This window comes from Vombatus ursinus, unplaced genomic scaffold (genome assembly GCF_900497805.2).
Source record: "Vombatus ursinus unplaced genomic scaffold, bare-nosed wombat genome assembly UNPS02014798.1, whole genome shotgun sequence".
Lineage (NCBI taxonomy): Eukaryota > Metazoa > Chordata > Mammalia > Diprotodontia > Vombatidae > Vombatus > Vombatus ursinus.
Window position 1 is genome coordinate 39,463,727 of NW_020954576.1, and position 17,621 is coordinate 39,481,347.

Genomic DNA, 17,621 nt, shown 5'->3' on the forward strand with positions numbered 1-17,621 from the left:
GGCAATAGTTTAAAAAAAAGTTCTTTGTTTAGTTGTTAGAAACTTGTGAATATCCAACCTCCTTGACAGTGTAAAAGTGATTGCTGTATTGTTCAAATGGCAATGACTTTTCTAAATCTAAGATCACAAAGTTGGCAAAAATTATACTTAAATAACAGAAGGTGATCATTTGCATTTCAAAATTTATCTATCTTGCTTTTCCCTCCAATTAGACCAAAACATGTTGATTCACAGGTTTCTGTGTGTGTTTGTTTCTTTTTTAAACTTATTTATAGAGCAGAATAATGGCCCCCCTGCTAGTTTGGCATTTGCTCAAGTTTCTGTCCATGTAAATCGAATCTGTTACTGGAAAATGTTCTCAAAATACCAAGGCACATTAACCAGAAGATAAAAAGATACATCGCTGATATTATAAAGTACAGGGCAGGTGGATAATGCTTTTAGGACAAATATGTGATAAGGATTCCCAGAAGGGAGGAGGGATAGGGGTAGGGGGTAGGAGGTAATAGGGGCAAAGGGCTGTTTAAACATAAGTGAATCATTCTCATCATAATCTTGTGACAACTTTACTTTCTAACCAAACATCAGCTGCTTAACATGCTTTAGAAATACTCAGAAAATAACAATGAGGATGTAAAGGCTGGGGGACACTTTCAAATCCTTTGACATTTACTGAAAGTATATAAAAAGACAATAAAATGCTAAACTGATTTTTAATTTGCTAATAGTTTAAATGTTATTCCATAATTTGGGGGGGGTGCACTTTGCCATCAGTACTATTAGCCCTTTATAAAAGAAACAAAATATTTCTTCCTTGAAATATAAAAAATAAAATTGGATTTTATGATTAGAATTCTTCAACAATATGGTTTGAGCAAATTAAAATGTTACCACTAATTTTGAGTCATACTGACTTTTTTATTTGTTTCACTCTTAACTTAAAAGATATTAATCCATTCAAAGAGTAGAGCTTTCCACATTAGTCAATGCATACAATGATACTAGAACAATTTTGAAACTCACAAAGCTTGAAAGTACAATTCTTGTTATGCAAATAATTACAACAAAGCCGTTCTTCAGTCTACAGCTTTTATCTAATACTGGGGAAAGGAAAGCAGCCAAAGAATTGGATAGCAAAAATCCATTAATGGTAGAATGCCACCTGCTGGTGAATTATGAGAAACATAATTTCTTAGGAGAGTTGTCTTAAAATGGGCATTTTTGAAAATGCCCAGGATCAAATGAAATATATAATTACACAGAACTGAAGGCATATTATGAAACCCAGTGCAGTTTTGCTTGAAATAAATAGTTTCCATAATTGCAATACATTGTAAATATGAAAACGAACAGGAAAATAATCTACAATGGCAAATTGCACCATTGAACAGTTTCTGATGTCTCACTGGATGTATAAAAATAAGGAGGTAGTATGAAAAACATCAACCAAAGTTAAGAACTTTGCTGTATCCATTAAAAAAGGAAACTATGGAAAATCAACAAAAGTTCACCTTACATACATTGTTCTATTAGCACTCTACTTCAGGAAATTTCATTCAGATAATTCCTCAGTTTTCACTCAAAACAAGCACCTCAAACTGAACTTCCCTGCAACTCCCTTGTAAATGATTGCAGTTATTGTGTAATATTAATGTACACTTTTACCTATAAAATTATTCCTTATCAAAATAAGATAGGGGCAGATAAGCATGCATATTTTGAGAGGGGGAAAAGGGAGAGGGAGAAAGAAGAAAGAGAGGAGAGAAAAAGAGAGAGAGAGAGAACAAGACAACAAGCTCAATAAAGAAATTTGATCAAGGTGTCCTTTTCATTATGAAGTGATTTTGTTCTCCCATTTACTGAATCACACTAATAACATTTCAAAAGACGGTACAACAATCTACTGGAGGAAGGTAAAAAATGTACTCTATGGCACTCAGAAAGTACAGCTACCCAACTGTATTAATTTGGGGTAGGATGAGAAAACAGGAAGGGGAGAAAAAAAGAAATTCAAACTCATGAAGTATGATGAAACTACTTTACATTTGCTTATAAGACTGAAAAATTTTGCTTGCTCTCAAATATAGAACTTGATCTTAAAACAAATTTGCACTTAAAGACATCTACTCTTCAGTTGTATTTATATCACAATATTTTCCAGTTACTGCAACAAGACACTGCGAAAGCCAAGACTACTCTACTTGGTAACTGTTATAGAGTGAAAGATCAATAATGGTGCTAATCACTCCAATATTATCAGCTTGAGCCTCCTTTCAAGGGAACTGCTGATGACAAGCAAAGAAGCTTTAGCAATCCAAAGAGGTTCAATGCTGGGTAAAAGGTACAGGACCCCTGGATTCCAACTGGCCCATTTATACTAATGACAGGTAGAAAGGATCATGAACTCAAGGCCAACTTGTGTGCTTAAGCTTCTGCATATGTTTACAAAGGATTTAACACACACCAGAAACAAATCTCAAATTTTTCAAAGTGAGGATAGTACAAGGCAGACAGGAGAAACTTATCATGACAAATACTTGACTAACCAAGCTGATCTGAAACATCAACAGCAACAATATCTGTGTTCCCTAAAATTTCAAACAAAAAACTACAACTTTAAATAGACCATTTTGAAAGCTCAGGTTGGTGCATCACTAATGTCACATATTACAGCTTTTAAAAAATGCCCAGCATCTTGTCTATTTTTACTCTCATTAAATAGCATTTACTATTTGTAATGAAACCAATATGTTAAAAGGAGCATGACACATTCCCCGATGGCCCTTATAAAGAACAAAAAGTTGAGGCATTTTGTAGAAGGAATCCAGTCATGTCAACCCTTTATGTTGTAGATTGACAGATAAGTTTTATGGGGAAAATAATCTTATATACTTTTGAGCTAAACAGTAGCTCAGCCTTAGCTTTTCCCCAAAAATTTGGGTTTTAGTATGAACAAATTCAAAACAAAAGAGAGTATGTGAATACACAAGCTCTATGAGAGGAAATGAGAGAAATTTTAGAACTATGACCAGAAGGGTGTTTAAATACTATCTATTTCAACTCCCCTCATTCTTACAGACGAAAAAACTATGATTGTATTTCTAAATTGTGAAAAATATATACTAAGGTCATACAAATAATGAGCATTTGTTTTTTGATGTAAAAATGATTAAAACAAGTCTTCTGGCTGATTTAAATCAAAATCCAATCCATTTTGGTAAAATGGGAGGGAGACAAGAAATGAGACCACTGAGAACATCTACAAGGAACAGAGGACAAGGTATGGTATAACCAAAGACTCAGTCAGTCTTCAAGGGCAGCTGGCAATAGCACCAAGAAAAGAGACACAGGGATGAATGGCCCCAGGAAAGACTTCAACCCGCTACTGGATTAATAGCAATTCTGCCCTCCATGCTGAGCCAATGCCCTTTGCTCCAGCCTGGAGGTCCCACCCCAGTCCTCTCACTCTTCTCCCTTCCCCTGATATACTTTTCAAGTGAAACATTTTAGGTGATTGCTCTAACCTGGGGCACAGTACATTCTCTCTATGGCATCGCTGTCACAGGAATCTTCAACCTCACTCCACCTGCTAAAATACGTTAGCTGAATGTGTCCTAAAAACAAAACGACAGGAGAAATCAAAACATTTTTCCCTTCCATTTTCTGCAGAAGTGAACTGTAATTACTCCTTTTGTAGCTAAAAACAGTATCATTAAGAATAATGGCATCATTAAGTACTAGAAGCTATTACTGGGGGTGAATTTGCTGCACTGATAATGAAGCTCTAGACAGGAAATGAAGATACTAATTACAAGATAAAACGCCTACTCAGTTAATTGGAAGCAACAGCGAATAAAAAGAAATGCATTTGCAAAAGTTCCTGACCTCTATCATTCAATAAGATGTTGTTTGGGTTCAAATCGCGGCACACAATTCCCTCTCTATGTAAAGCATCAAGGGCTACCACCATTTCAGCTGCCCATCTTTGAATGCAGCCTTCTGGGATATAAAACCTGGAGGTTAGTGCTAATTTTTTATCGAGGTCCTCAAAAATCTGATGTATTTCCTTCTCTCCTTCTAGTGTTAATCCACTGTCACCCTTAGCCTTAGTGTCTTTTGGGTCTAGCTGAAATAAAGAAGGAGTTGGCTCTTCTTTACCAGGGTCTTCAGCTCGATCTGAAAACAGCAATACTTCTTCTTTTTTTAAAGTGTCTGGGTTTACATTAAATTCATTAGCACCTGAGACTGGATCAGAAATAAGGAATAGGCTTTCTTCTGTACTATTTGCAATTAGTGTGGGAGCAACCATTTCAAATTCTTTAAACTCAGCATCTGAACTGAGTAACAAAGACTTGTCTCCTGAACTGGTCTGATCAATAGCAGCAATAAGTAATGCCCTAGTACCCTCCTGTGCATAGTGTTTTTCTTCTCTACTATGGAACTGGTGACTACAGGGATCATTCGATGCCTCTGTGTCCTTTTCTTCAAGCCCTTGGCATGGTTCTGTGCTAAGATTGAGGCATAAAACATCAGGAGCTTCTAAAAGTTTACTTTCTAAGATGCCTATATTAGTCTGTATCAACTGAGCAGGCCCCTCAGTCACAGCTTCTTTTGTTGGCTCCAACACACCAGGCAGATTGACAAGAAGATCGGGTCTTCCTTCATCAGTACTACTTACATCATCAAAAGCAGCATCTTTAAAAGAAATAACAGGGACAGAGTCATTTGAACCCCTGCTGATGGTGTCCTGAGCTTTTAACCCCAATCTAGTTTCACTAGCATCAAGACTCCCTGAACTACTGTCCTGATCTTGAAGGGCAAAAAATGGCTTCAAGGGTTCTGACTTCAAGCTATATAACTTTTCACCAAAATCAAGTCCAAAGAGTTCATTAGTGCTATCCTTGCTATCTATCCTAAAGAATGCCATAGGGCTATTCTTTGATCTACTAAGAGAATCTGATATTCTTGGTGGGCTAGCTACTTCACAGTTGGCATCTTCGGTGAAAAATTTTAGTTCCTGAGAAGTCAACTGAGAGCTGAGGTTATCACTGCCAGGAGCAAAATGAGCTGGTAAGCTTCCTGTATCTTTGGTTCTAACACCATTTCCCTTAATCTTCATCAAGGGCTCCTCATTCAAGGACCCAGGTTCAATTTTTTCTTGCCCATATTCATTGCATAATGTTAAATAGCTGGTAGTGCACTCTTCTTCTGAACTTGAGCCAGAATCTGGCCATTTGGGAGAGCCATCTTGGCCATCTTCTTCCTGGTTACTGCTGTCCTCTTGGGAACTTGGCGTAAGACTAGTCTTCAGACGCAGAACTTTGAGCGTGCTGCCTCCATCACTGCCTCTGGATTCCAAGCTGCTACTGTCCTTAGAACTAGGAGTTGGCTGCTGCAGACGAACTTCAGCAAGAGTAGACTTTCTGACTTCCTGAATGTTGAGGCTTTCTTCTGAGCTCCTATTTAAGAATCTACTAACGTAGGACCACAATTTTCCACCTACAAAAAAGAACAAAAAGAAATTAAATCTCAGGCAACAACAATCAAGACAGTCTTATCAGAATGGAAATTCACCATACTCTAAGTATAAAGAAGGAAAAAAAAGAGGTCACTGTTTAAACAGAGGAATAGCTTGTTTAGTAATAACTAACTTTCTAAAGCAGCACGCTTAAGAAAGAACTTTAGTTGCTGATTACTAGTAACGGTGGTTTTAAATAAATTTTCTGAAGGCCAGTGATTATGAAAAATAAGAACCAATTTCTTCATTTAAAGGGGCACTAGTTACAACACTAGTATGAAAGCTTACAGTTAGTTTGCTTTACAGTTTAATATAACTAGATGATGGAAACATCTGATTATGTTTTGATTTGTTTATGTATGAATTTTTTCAAGCATGACCCCTTGGGTCAAGTGGAATACATAAATAAATGTTATTCAAAATTGTATTCCATGGTGAAAAAAATCAACAATGCTATTCCATTTTTAAAATGCCCAATCTAAGGTTAGAGGCTAGATTTGTTATCTGGTATATAATTATGCCTTTACAAATGACATACTAATAATTCTCCCCCTCCAAAACATGCGCTATGTAAGATCAAGTAAAGCCCATTAGTGAGTCAAGCTAATATAGTATCAGGGATCTATAAAAACTAAAATTAGAGAAATCAATCCATGCCAGTGAACCAAGTATTTTAACAGCAATATCTTTTATATGGTTATTTCCCAATAACTTGCTTTAGCTTTGAAATCTTACCTCATCTACTAGTGGGTAAAATGTAATTAGATGCATATACCTAATTTTATCAGATAAGAACATAACTATGAACAAAGTATAGAAATCTAAAAAAAAAAATTTTAATAACCTTAAATTCAGCAACAAGGGGGAGCATATTTTGAGCAAAAATAATTGCAGTTTCCAAAATAGAGACTGAAGAAAGGTGCATCAAAAACAAATCCTTCCATTAATATGGAAAAGCAGTTCAGTCAATACATTTGTATTATCATTATTAAGCATTATGCACCTAGAGTTGACTAAATTCAATGAAGCACTAAAAGAAAAAAAAAGCCCACTTCCCATGGATTCAGAGTGTTTGCTCAAACATTTTGATCCTCCAAAACAGAGAAAGGAAGGAACGAAGGAAGGAAGGAAGGGAGGGAGGGAGGGTAGGAGAGAGGGAGGGAGAGAGGGGAAGGGAGAGGGAGAGGGAGAGGGAGAGAGAGAGAGGGAGAGAGAGAGAGAGGGGGAGAGAGAGAGAGAGAGAGAGAAAGAGAGAAAGAAAGAAAGAAAGAAAGAAAGAAAGAAAGAAAGAAAGAAAGAAAGAAAGAAAGAAAGAAAGAAAGAGAAATAAAAAGAAAGAGAGGAAGAAGGAGAAAAAGAAAAAGAAAGAGAAAAAGGAGGGGAAGGAAGGGAAGGGAGGAAAGAAGAAGGAAAGGGAGGGGAAAGGAAAGGAGAAGAGAGGGGAGAGAAAGAGGAGGAAAAGAGGGGAAGGAAGGGAAGGTAAGGAAGGGGGAGTGGGAGGAAAAGAAGAAAGGAAGGGAAGAAAAAAAAAGAAAAGGAAAGAATATTTATGTGAAGTCTATGCATATCTCATTCTTTTTCTTATTTTTTCCCTAGAAAGATACTATTCTACAAATTTTCCTTTTCCTTTTGTCAATATCTAAAAGAGGATACTCAGGGGTTTTCACCTATTTTCCTCTGATATTTCCAAAAGTTCCAAACCATGCACTTCCTTTTCTCCCTAAACTATTCTTAATGTCTGCCATTTGCCTCTACTAACTTAAAACTTTGATCTTTACATACTGCTTCAAATTTACCTATTCATAAAATAAAGTTGTCTCATTTCACTGCCTTCCTGGTTCCTTACTAACATTTATGCAGCTCCTCCCACTATAATACTATTACAGAGAAATACTCATATTCCAAATGATTTACCTTATCTATACCACACTAACATAAATTACCTACTCTGACCCTAGTGCCTTGCATTCCTTCTAGTCAAAACTATATTATGAAAAATAAAATCATAATTTTATTGTACAGATAAGCTGAAAAATAGACAAAACATTTATGATATTTAAAAATGTGACTAGTCTTAATTCTACTTATCTTAAGGATATATCATTTGCTTATGAAGCAAAACAAATAAAACACAACCAGAATTTTTTAAGGAAAGAAAATGATTATGTGGACTTCAGTCACATATAGATAAAAGGGACTCATTTCTACAGGTAGAAACAAAAGTCCTCTACATAATTATGGCTCACAACCTAGTGCTTAGAACAGTGCCTGGCACATAATACGCTCTTAATAAATATTCATATACACATATGTATGTTTGTATGTGTATGTATATATATTATAGTATATATAGCATATATATTATTATACATTACATAATCGTGTTAATTATATTATATAATTAATATATTACAGAATCTATCTTAAACATAGTACATATAAAACATAGCATATATAAAAATATCTACATAATTGTGGAGTATCTTTCTAATAAATTTAATGAGAATTTTCCTAGATATAGCATGATAATCTGGTCTTAATTTTTAAAGTATCTTTAAATAATGTAAACATTACAAAGTGAAGTTGGAGGCAAGGTTCAACTTTATAAAATGGTAAAATAGTTAATATAGCTAGATGTTTCATCAGAAATTTTCAAACCCTGTATTTGGCAAATAAAAGTCTTGGTTCTATCTACAAAACTGTACTAACTGTTAACACCTTCTTCAGTTAGTATCTACCAAGGGAAAAAACTATCAAAGTTTAATCTAAATTCATTATCTATTTTTCTGGCTTGTCCTGTTCTTATTATATATTTCTGTTCCTGAAAAGATGTTGTGAGATTGAGTCATGTTCTCTTTTTTGAAGATGTGTTGCTTTCAGAAATTACAAAACCCAGAGTTTATTCAATGTAGCAGGAAAGAAATATTGATATTCTCTTTAGAATAAGTAATCACTGGCACCTAGAACCATTGCCATCTGTTTTGCATGGAATGATAACCCATTAGTGAGATGTAGTGCCTTTTAGTGTGTCCAGCAACTGAACTATGGGACTACAGTTACCATCATGAAACAATAGCTAAAAAGGCTCTAAGAACTACACATCCAGTCTTTAAATCATTACTAACAGTGATTTACAAACACTTTAAGTCCTAAAAAACTTCAAATCTAATAGGCTCCTGCAGAACATCTCTTGTTTGGAAGTATTTTTCATGTTTTCTAAACATTTTCTCATGTTTTCTAAAACATTTTAGCTAAACGTGAATTGTGAACACTTTAAAATTTTGGTATATCATTTATATTATTTATTCTTCAAATCTTAGAAAAAAAAACCTTAAGAACACAGATTCTCATTAGGATTTCTCATTCACAAAATTTCTGTCTTTTTCCTAGAGACAACTAGACTAAGGCCCAAAAGTTTTGTGTTCAAGTAGTGGCTCCAATGCTTTGTCACCTGGGGTCATGACACTTAGTCTCTTTGAGTCACACTTTTCTACAAAATGGGGGCATATTTGGCTTTCCCACCACACAGGACTAGTTGAAGTTCGTTTGTTTGTTTGTTTTAACCATTTGTAAAAAACACAACTCAATGTGATATCTTTCACTGATCCCCTTCTTTACACTCACAAAACCTCAACTCTACATCAGATCCTCATAACCTTTCCCATGGAACAATACAATAGCTTCCTATTGATTCCCAGCTTCTTGTCTCTTCTCAGGAGAAGAGAACAACACTGTTATATTATGATTTGAGTGTTTGAAATTATGTCTCAGGAAGTATACTTTGGTACATGGTACATATAAATTATGAAATAATTATCTATGTTGTAACATGACTCAATCACCCAATCAATAATCAATTGTTAAGCACCTACTAGGTGCCAATTAATGTGCTAGGCACTGAGGATACAAAGACAACACTTGCCACTAAGGAATTTACATTATATTATGATACACAACATACTAATAGGTAAATACATACTACATCTAAGTTAAGTCCATAATGATTTGGGAAGAGAGAGCACTAAGACTGGAGGGAAACAGCAAAGGCCTCCTGAAGGAGGAGGCACCTAGGAATTCTGAGAAGTTGAGGAGAGGGAGGGAGGCTAGCACAAAGTAAATAAGAGGGAGTTATGTGTTACGAAGGCCCTTAAATGCCAGATAAAGTAGTCTGTATATTATCCTAGAAGCAATAAGATAAAGCACTAAAGCTTCAGGAGAAGGGTGTGACATGGTCAGACCCGGGCTTTACAAATATCAACCTAGCGGCTGTGAAAAACAGACTTGGGAGAGGACAGACTAAAAGGAGGGAAATCAATTAGGATGTTATTGCAACAGTCTAGGCAAGAGGTAATCAGGGACTAGATTGGGTGATACAGAATGCAAAATACAGAGAAAAGGGATGATGCAAGGGATTTGAGGAGGTAGATTATACAAGACTAATAAGCTAGGGGATGAGGAAAAATGAAGTTTCAAAGATAACTCCAAAGTTGCAAACTAGATGAACAGAACAATGGAGGCATCCTTTCCAGAAATGGGGAAATTAGGAAAAGGAGCAAGTTTAAGGGGAAATATAACCAGTTCTGTTTGGGGCCTGTTGATGTTGAGATATCTATGAGACATCCATTTGGAAAAGTATAAGGGGCAGTTAGACATCCAAACACACACACACACACTCTCTCTCTCTCTCTCTGTGCATATAATATATATAATATATATTCACATATGTGCATATAATATGTACTCTAATAAAGACATTATCTATCATATATTAATTATATAGTATAATTAGCCTATTAATTATGTAATATGCAATGGTGTAGGTATACTATAATATATATACATATACAGATATGCATACATATGTGTATATATGAACATTTATTAAGAGCATATTATGTGCCAGGCACTATTCTAAGCACTAGATTGTGAGCCTGAGGAACAGTCAGATAGGTAAGAGAAGAAAGAACCGAGAGAATGATGTCCCAAAACCCTAAAGAGGAAGGATTTTCAGGGAGGAAAAGGGTATCAACTGTGTGAAAGGCTGAAGAGAGGTCAAGGAGAATGAGGATTGAGAAGAGGATCTGGCAACTAAGAGATTATTGGTAAATTTGGAAATAAGGTTGGAAGCCGGATTGTAAGGGGTTAAGAAAAGAGTGAGAAGATCTACACAGATCTATGTCCTATGTAGAATATCTATATAAGATATCTTTACATATAGAATGTGTGTGTGTGTGTGTGTGTGTGTGTGTATTCTGAGTAATTTGCATAGAAATGACAGTTGAGTCCATGGGAACTAATGAGAACAAGAGAAAGAATGGAACAGCACCTTGGGGTACACTTATGCATAGGGGGATAGAGATGGATGATGAAACTGCAAAAGAGACCAAGACAGACAGGAAGAGAACTAAAAACCCGGGGGGAAGAAAGTAACCAGAAGGAGGGGCTAGCTGAGTTAAACACTATAGACAAGTTAAAAAGGATGAGTACTGAAAAAAAGATCACTCAATTTGTAGACAGCAGTTTAAGTTAAATGGTGGTGATGGAGGCCAGATTGCAATGGGTTGACAAGTGAGGTGGAGGTGATAAACTAGAGGGAACAGGTACAGAGAGCTTTTTCTAAGAATCTGGCTATAAAAAAGAAGAGAGATATAAGATGATCATAGGATCACAGGATCATAGATCTAGAATTCTAGAATGGTCCTCAAGGGCCATCTAATCCAACATCTTGATTTGAAATCATGACTCAGTGAAGTTGATTAAGTTGCCTCACATCACATATGAAGTAAAGCATCAGAGGCAGGATTTGAACCAAGATCCTCTGACTCCAGGATTTCTATTGACTGCACCATCCTAAAGAAAATGGTAGGGTAAGTGAAAGTTTATGGAGGGGAGAGATTTATGCATGTTTGAAGACAAGAGGGAAGGAGCCAGTGGAAAAAGTAAGGTCAAAAATTAGTAAGGACCTTTGCCTAAACTTCCATGTAAGATGGTGATATGAACATTTGTAAAGAAGCCCAGTTTTCCAGCAAATACCTAAAGGGGCATGAGATGATTCAGATCATAAGCAAATGAACCAAGTGGCTAGTGTTTACGAACGCAAAGGTTTCAGCTCATCTTTGGTAAGGACTAACTTATTTGACAAAAACTTTTAGAAAAAACTAGGCAGCAGTCTGTCAGAAATTAGGATGAAATGCACACTTCAGACCAAATACCAAGACAATGGACACATGACCTAACCTCAAAAATCCCCCACTTGATCTATCCAACCCTTCTAGCTATCAACCCCTATCTCATCTCCCTTTTGTGGCTAAACATGAAAAGGTCATCTATTATAGGTGCCTTTCCTCTCACCTCTCTTCTTAACTTGTTGCAGTATGGCCTTCTGTATCATCATTCAACCAAAACTACTCTCTCCAAAGTTATTTATAATCTCTTAATTGCCAAATATAATGGCCTTCTCTCAATTCTCATAATTCTTGCCCTCTCTGAAGCCTGGGACACTGTCAATCTACCTATTTGTCCTTGATACTCTCTTCTTTCCAGGTTTTCACGACACTATTCTCTCCTGGCTCCCTCTTAACTGACCATGGCTTCTCAGTCTCCTTTACTGGATCTTAAACCAAGTCACACTTGCTAACCAAAGGTATCCTGTGGGGCTTTGTCTTGGATTCTCTTCTCTTCTTCCTCTATTTTATTTCACTTAGTGATCTCAATTCCTATGGATTTGATCATCAAGTCTGTGACGATGATTCTCAAATCTATTTATGAAGCCCAACCTCTCTGTGGACCTCCAGTCTTGCAGCTCCAACTACCTATTAGACATCTCAAACTGGATGTCCCATTGACAGCTGAAGCTCAACATGTCCAAAACTGAACCTACTAACCCCTAAACCCACCCCTTTTTCTAACTCACCTTTTATTGCTGAGGGCACTACCATCCTCCCAGTCCCTCAGGCTCCCAACCTAGATATCATCTTCAAGTCCACACTCTTCCCCCACCTCCCCACTCCCATGCAATCTACTGCCAACTCCTTTTAATCCTACCATCTCGTATATATTCCCTTCTCTCCTCTGACTCTGCCACCTCCTTGGTGCAAGCCCTCAACACCGCATGCCTAGACTACTGCAACAGGCTGCCAGTTGGTCTCCCAGTCTCAAGGCTATCCCTACTCCAGTCCATCCTCCACTAAGCTATCAAAATGATCTTCCTAAAGCAAAGGTCTTACCGTTTCACCCCACCTCTCCTATTTAATAAACTCCAGGGGTTTCCTTTTATCACTAAGATGAAATGTATAATTCTTTATTTGGGTTTTAAAGCCCTGGCCCTTTCCTACCTTTCCAGCTTCTTACCTCTTACTCCCCTTCATGTACTCTGTGATCTAGTGACACTGGCCTCCTTATTGTTTCCCCCAGAAGACCGTCTATCTGCATGTAGGTGTATTTTCAATGGCTATTCTTCATGCCTGCAGTGTTTTCCCTCCCTGACTCTACTTCCTGACTTTCCTGTCTTCACTCTTGCATTTTCTTGATCCTCTTAATTCTAGGGACTTCTTTTTGTTGATTACCTCCATTTTAATCTGTATATAACTTGTTTATAAGTAGCTACTTCAGAGGCAGCTAGGTGGTAAAGTGGATAGAGTGCTGGGCCTAGAAGTCAGAAAGACCCAAATTCAAATCTGGCCTTAGACACTCTGTATGATTCTGGGGAACCAGTTTTACTGGTAGAAAAAAACTACAGCAAGTTTTTCTAATAAAAGTCTTATTTCCAAGACATATAAAGAACTGATTCAAATTTATAAGAATCACTCCTCAATTGATAAATCGTCAAAGGATACGAATAGGCAGCCACCTGGTCCTCTTAAGGGTAGAAATCCAACCTATCTATAACTGTATGAAAAAACTTCAAAATCACTAATAATCAGAAAAATGCATATTAAAGCAACTCTGAGGTTCTACATCACATCCATCAGACTGACAGAGCTGACAAAAAAGAAAATGACAGATTCTGGAAGGGCTGCAGGAAAATATACTAATGTACTGTAAATTATTAGTATAGCCATTTTAGAAAATAATTCAGAACTATGCCCCCAAAATTACTATCCTATACATACCCTGTGACCAAGCAACGTCACTCCTAGGCAACATCACACAACCCAAGAAGCCCAAAAGATTAAAGAGGAAAAGGATCTGTATTGTGTACACACACACACACACACTAGCTCTTTTTGTGGGGATAAAGAACTGAAAAATAAGGAAGCGCCCATTGATTAGGGAATGACTTAACAAATTATGGCTTATGAATGTAAGGGAATTTTTTGTTGTTGTTCAGTTATTGCAGTCATGCCCAACTTTCCATGACCCTATTTGAGGTTTTCTTGGCAAAGACACTAGAGTCCTTTGCCATTTCCTTCTCCAGCTCATTTTACAGATGAGGAAACTAAGGCAAATAGGGTTAACTGACTTACCCAGGGTCCCACAGCTAGTAAGTATCTGAAGCCAGATTTGAAGTCAGGAAGATGGGTCTACCTGATTCCAGGCCCAGTGAAATGAAAAAAGAGAGGGTTTCAAGAAAAACCCTGGATGACTTATATAAATATATAATATATAAATATATTTATATGTAATAAACAAAAATTTAAATATATAAATATAAATGCAAAGTAAAATAAGCAGAACCAGGTGAATAATTTATACTTTAACATTAACATTGTAAAAATTAACAATTTTGAAAGACTTAAGAACTCTGTTCAACAAAATGATCAATCAAGATTAGAGAAGACTCATGATGAAGAATGCTATCCCCCTCTTGACAAAGAGGTAATAGACTAATATAGAGAATAAAACACACATGGTTAGTTGGCCATGGCCAACATGGGAATTTGTTTTTCTTGACTATGATTATTTGTTACAAAGTTCCCCATCTCCAGTACAATTATCCTTGCTAATCAAAAAATTAGTATTTCAAATAATTGAAAAATTAAAATTTAATTTTAAAAAACCTATATCTCAAGAAAGATAAAGGCAGATAGGAAACACAGCATAAATACTAAAATAAAAGTTGGTTCCCATCAAGTAGGGAATGGCAGAACAAGGTGTGTTGTAATCGTGAAATGCAATATTATTGCACTCAAATGTATATGGGACATACAGGGAATTTTGAAAGAGATGAGAGACTTGTATGAACAGATGCAGAATGAAGTAAACAGAAGTCAGAAAACATACACAATGAATATGATAATGTAAATGAAAACAATACACTAAAATAAATGAAAAAATGAATTAATGTAAACATACATACATATATACATACATAAATGCGTACCAAAGAGATCAAAGATCAAGAAGACCAAACAAAAATTAGCAATAAGCTCTTGCAACTAGTCTAGAATTGCACAAAAAGCCAGTCAGAACCCTACAGGTACTCCGAGAGGTGTCACAACAAGGGAGGCAGAAGCCAGTTTGTGTTCCAAAAAATGGCCTTGTACCTGAGAACACTGAGTGAGGATGCACCAAGGGGCTTGTGGCCAAAAGGCCTGTGGCCTCTCTAACTGGCTTGCTCCAGAGGGCCTAAACCTAACACAGTTTCATAAGGCCTGAAATATGCAGGTGTTCTGAACAGCACTGTGCCAGGGGAGGTTGAAGCTAAGATAAAACCCAATAATTGGTGTCTGAACTGCTCTGGCTTAACTGAAGTGGACAGAGATAGCCCCTGAGAGACAAGACAGATTAGTGCAGGCCTCAGAACACTCAGAGCCACAGTAAGAACACAAAGCCTTGGGCAGCTAGGTGGCACAGTGGATAGAGCACCAGCCCTGAAGTCAGGAGGACCTGAGTTCAAACCTGGCCTCAGTCCAAACACTTGACATGGACTAGCTGTGTGACCTTGGGCAAGTCATTTAACCCCAATTGCCTCAGCAAAAAAACCAAAACAAAACAAAACAAAAAAACACAAAGCCTCATCATTTCCCACCCAGCTGGTCTCTTGGACTTCATGATCTCTAGAAACTCAACATTTTGCAAGATGAAATCAACTCCGAAATTCATATTTTCTCAGATAATTTCCTACCCCACTGCAGAATGTCATCATCCCCCTCCCCCACCCTCGGGTCCCAACTCTGATCTTTTCCACTTTTTTTAATGTGTTACCTTCTACAATTATATTGTGGGGCTCCACAGGAAGGCATTCTTACACCTTTCTTTGTATCCCCAGTAAGCAGCATGGCCTGCACTTACTAAAAGTTCATTGACAAGTTTTAAAAGTTTCTTGAAAGCCTAATGACAACTCAAAACAAGGACATAAGTTCTGGGGGACTTTGCAAGAGGCCTGAGATCACTGTTACTCTGTAAGAGAATGGGGGGTTATCAGAGCCACAGCAAGAGAGAGAACTAACTCCTGGCTAGGGGTTTGGTAAGAAGGAAAACAGAGAAGAGACAATTCCAATATCCACACTGGGCAACCAGAAGAAAGGGAAGAAACTGGCGACTGGGGCAGAGCATGAGGCCTGGTTCCCCATACTCCCAATCAGAATAGCAGCAGCATCCCAACAAATCCTGCCCACATCATCCAATTGTATGGGAGGAAGCAGAGGCTGGTCTTCACATAAAGTCCCAATGCAGAAACAGAGGCTGGAGATAGGAGCAAAGAAAGGAAAACACTGAATATAAACAATTAATGCTATGAATTAAAAGAAGCCAAGGGACTAACCCACAAAAAGGTTAACTTCACAACAAGTCAAAGTAGAATCTCAGAGAAAAGAATGGCTTGGCCACAAGAACTACAATAGTGGCTTGAAGAAATTAAGCAAAAGATTTTTTAAATGAAATTAAAGCTCTTTGAGGAAAAAAAATTTAGGAGAATAAATAACTTAAAACAGAGGTAGAAACTCCACCAAAAAAGCAGACTCTGAAAAACAGACTGGAGTAAATAGAATTCAATGATTGAAACAAGACAACAAGAAATATTAAAACAAAGACAAAAGGCTGCGGGAAAAAACATGTAAGATACCTATTATTTAAAAAACTGAAATGGAAAACAAAACAAGGAGACCTAATTTAAGAATCATAAGCCCCTCAAAATCATGATTAAACAAAAGCTTTGGAATCTATTCTTTTAAGAAATCATAAAAGAACATTGCTGGGATCTACTACTAGATCAGAAGACAAAGTCAAGATAGAAAGAATCCCTTTGGTAACCTCCTAAAAAGAAACTCCAAATTGAAAAACACTCAGGAACATGATAGCCAAAATAGAGCTTCCAGGTTAAAGAAAAATTCTGCAAGCAGCCAGAAAGAAAGACCACTAAAAGACCACGATCAGGATCAGGCAAGACTATGCTACAACTTTTGTAAAGAAAAAAAAAAATTAGAGTATAATGTTTTTCCAAAAGAGAAAAAATAAACAAACTGTTTTATGTGCTATATTCTACCGGGGGTGGGGGAAAGGGGATAGAATAGACCTTTAATAGAATAGAGGACTTTCCAAGCATTCCTGATGAAAAGACTACAGCCTGGTACTATCTTGGAAATAAAACCCATAGAACAAGAGAAATTTAGCAATATAAATACACTTGAGCAATTAGAAAGAGTTAAATAATAAAGAATTTATATTTTGCTAAGGGGAGAAGAGATTAGTATTCCTTCAAAATCCCACTATCTTCAAAGGTCACAGAGGGAGTTAACAGAAACAAACACAGGGTTTGAGTGTAGTTTTGTTCTGTTTTGTTGGCATATGGGAAAAAAGAGAAAAAAGGAATATAGAAGGACAAGCATTCTTAACCTAAGGTCTTTGAACTTTTTTTAATATATATTCTAAAATAAATATTTTGATAACTTTTTCAATATAATTGTTTTCCTTTGTAATCCTAAGTATTTCATTTAATGAATTTTAAAACATTATTCTGAGTAGTCCATTGGCTTCTCTAGACTGTCAAAGGGGTTCCACGACATAAAAAAGGTAAAGAACCTTTGCATTAGGAAAAATTAAGGGATGATCAAAGGGACAAGTTACAAGTAGGAATGGGATCAAAGACACAAGGCAAGGGGTTGGTGTTGTTAAGGAGAAAGGCAATAACCTCAACCTCTGACACTGGAGCAAAGAAGAAGAC

The 17,621-nt window shown here is 36.7% G+C and overlaps 1 protein-coding gene across 7 annotated transcripts in view; it reads right to left on the minus strand.

Annotated features, from left to right (window-relative positions):
• Positions 1 to 17,621, minus strand: part of RPS6KC1 (ribosomal protein S6 kinase C1) — a 200,562-nt gene that overhangs the window by 32,707 nt on the left and 150,234 nt on the right. For 6 of the 7 annotated variants that reach the window (XR_003569901.1, XR_003569902.1, XM_027871046.1 and 3 more), the window contains 2 exons: positions 3,886 to 5,499; positions 3,525 to 3,614 (listed from right to left, as the gene is read on the minus strand). Coding sequence is in view for 5 of the 7 variants with exons in the window: in XM_027871046.1 (XP_027726847.1) it covers positions 3,525 to 3,614; positions 3,886 to 5,499 (1,704 nt within the window). In the remaining 2 variants the exon portion in view is untranslated. The remainder of the gene's footprint in view (positions 1 to 3,524; positions 3,615 to 3,885; positions 5,500 to 17,621) is intronic. The other variant, XM_027871047.1, reaches the window with a different exon arrangement.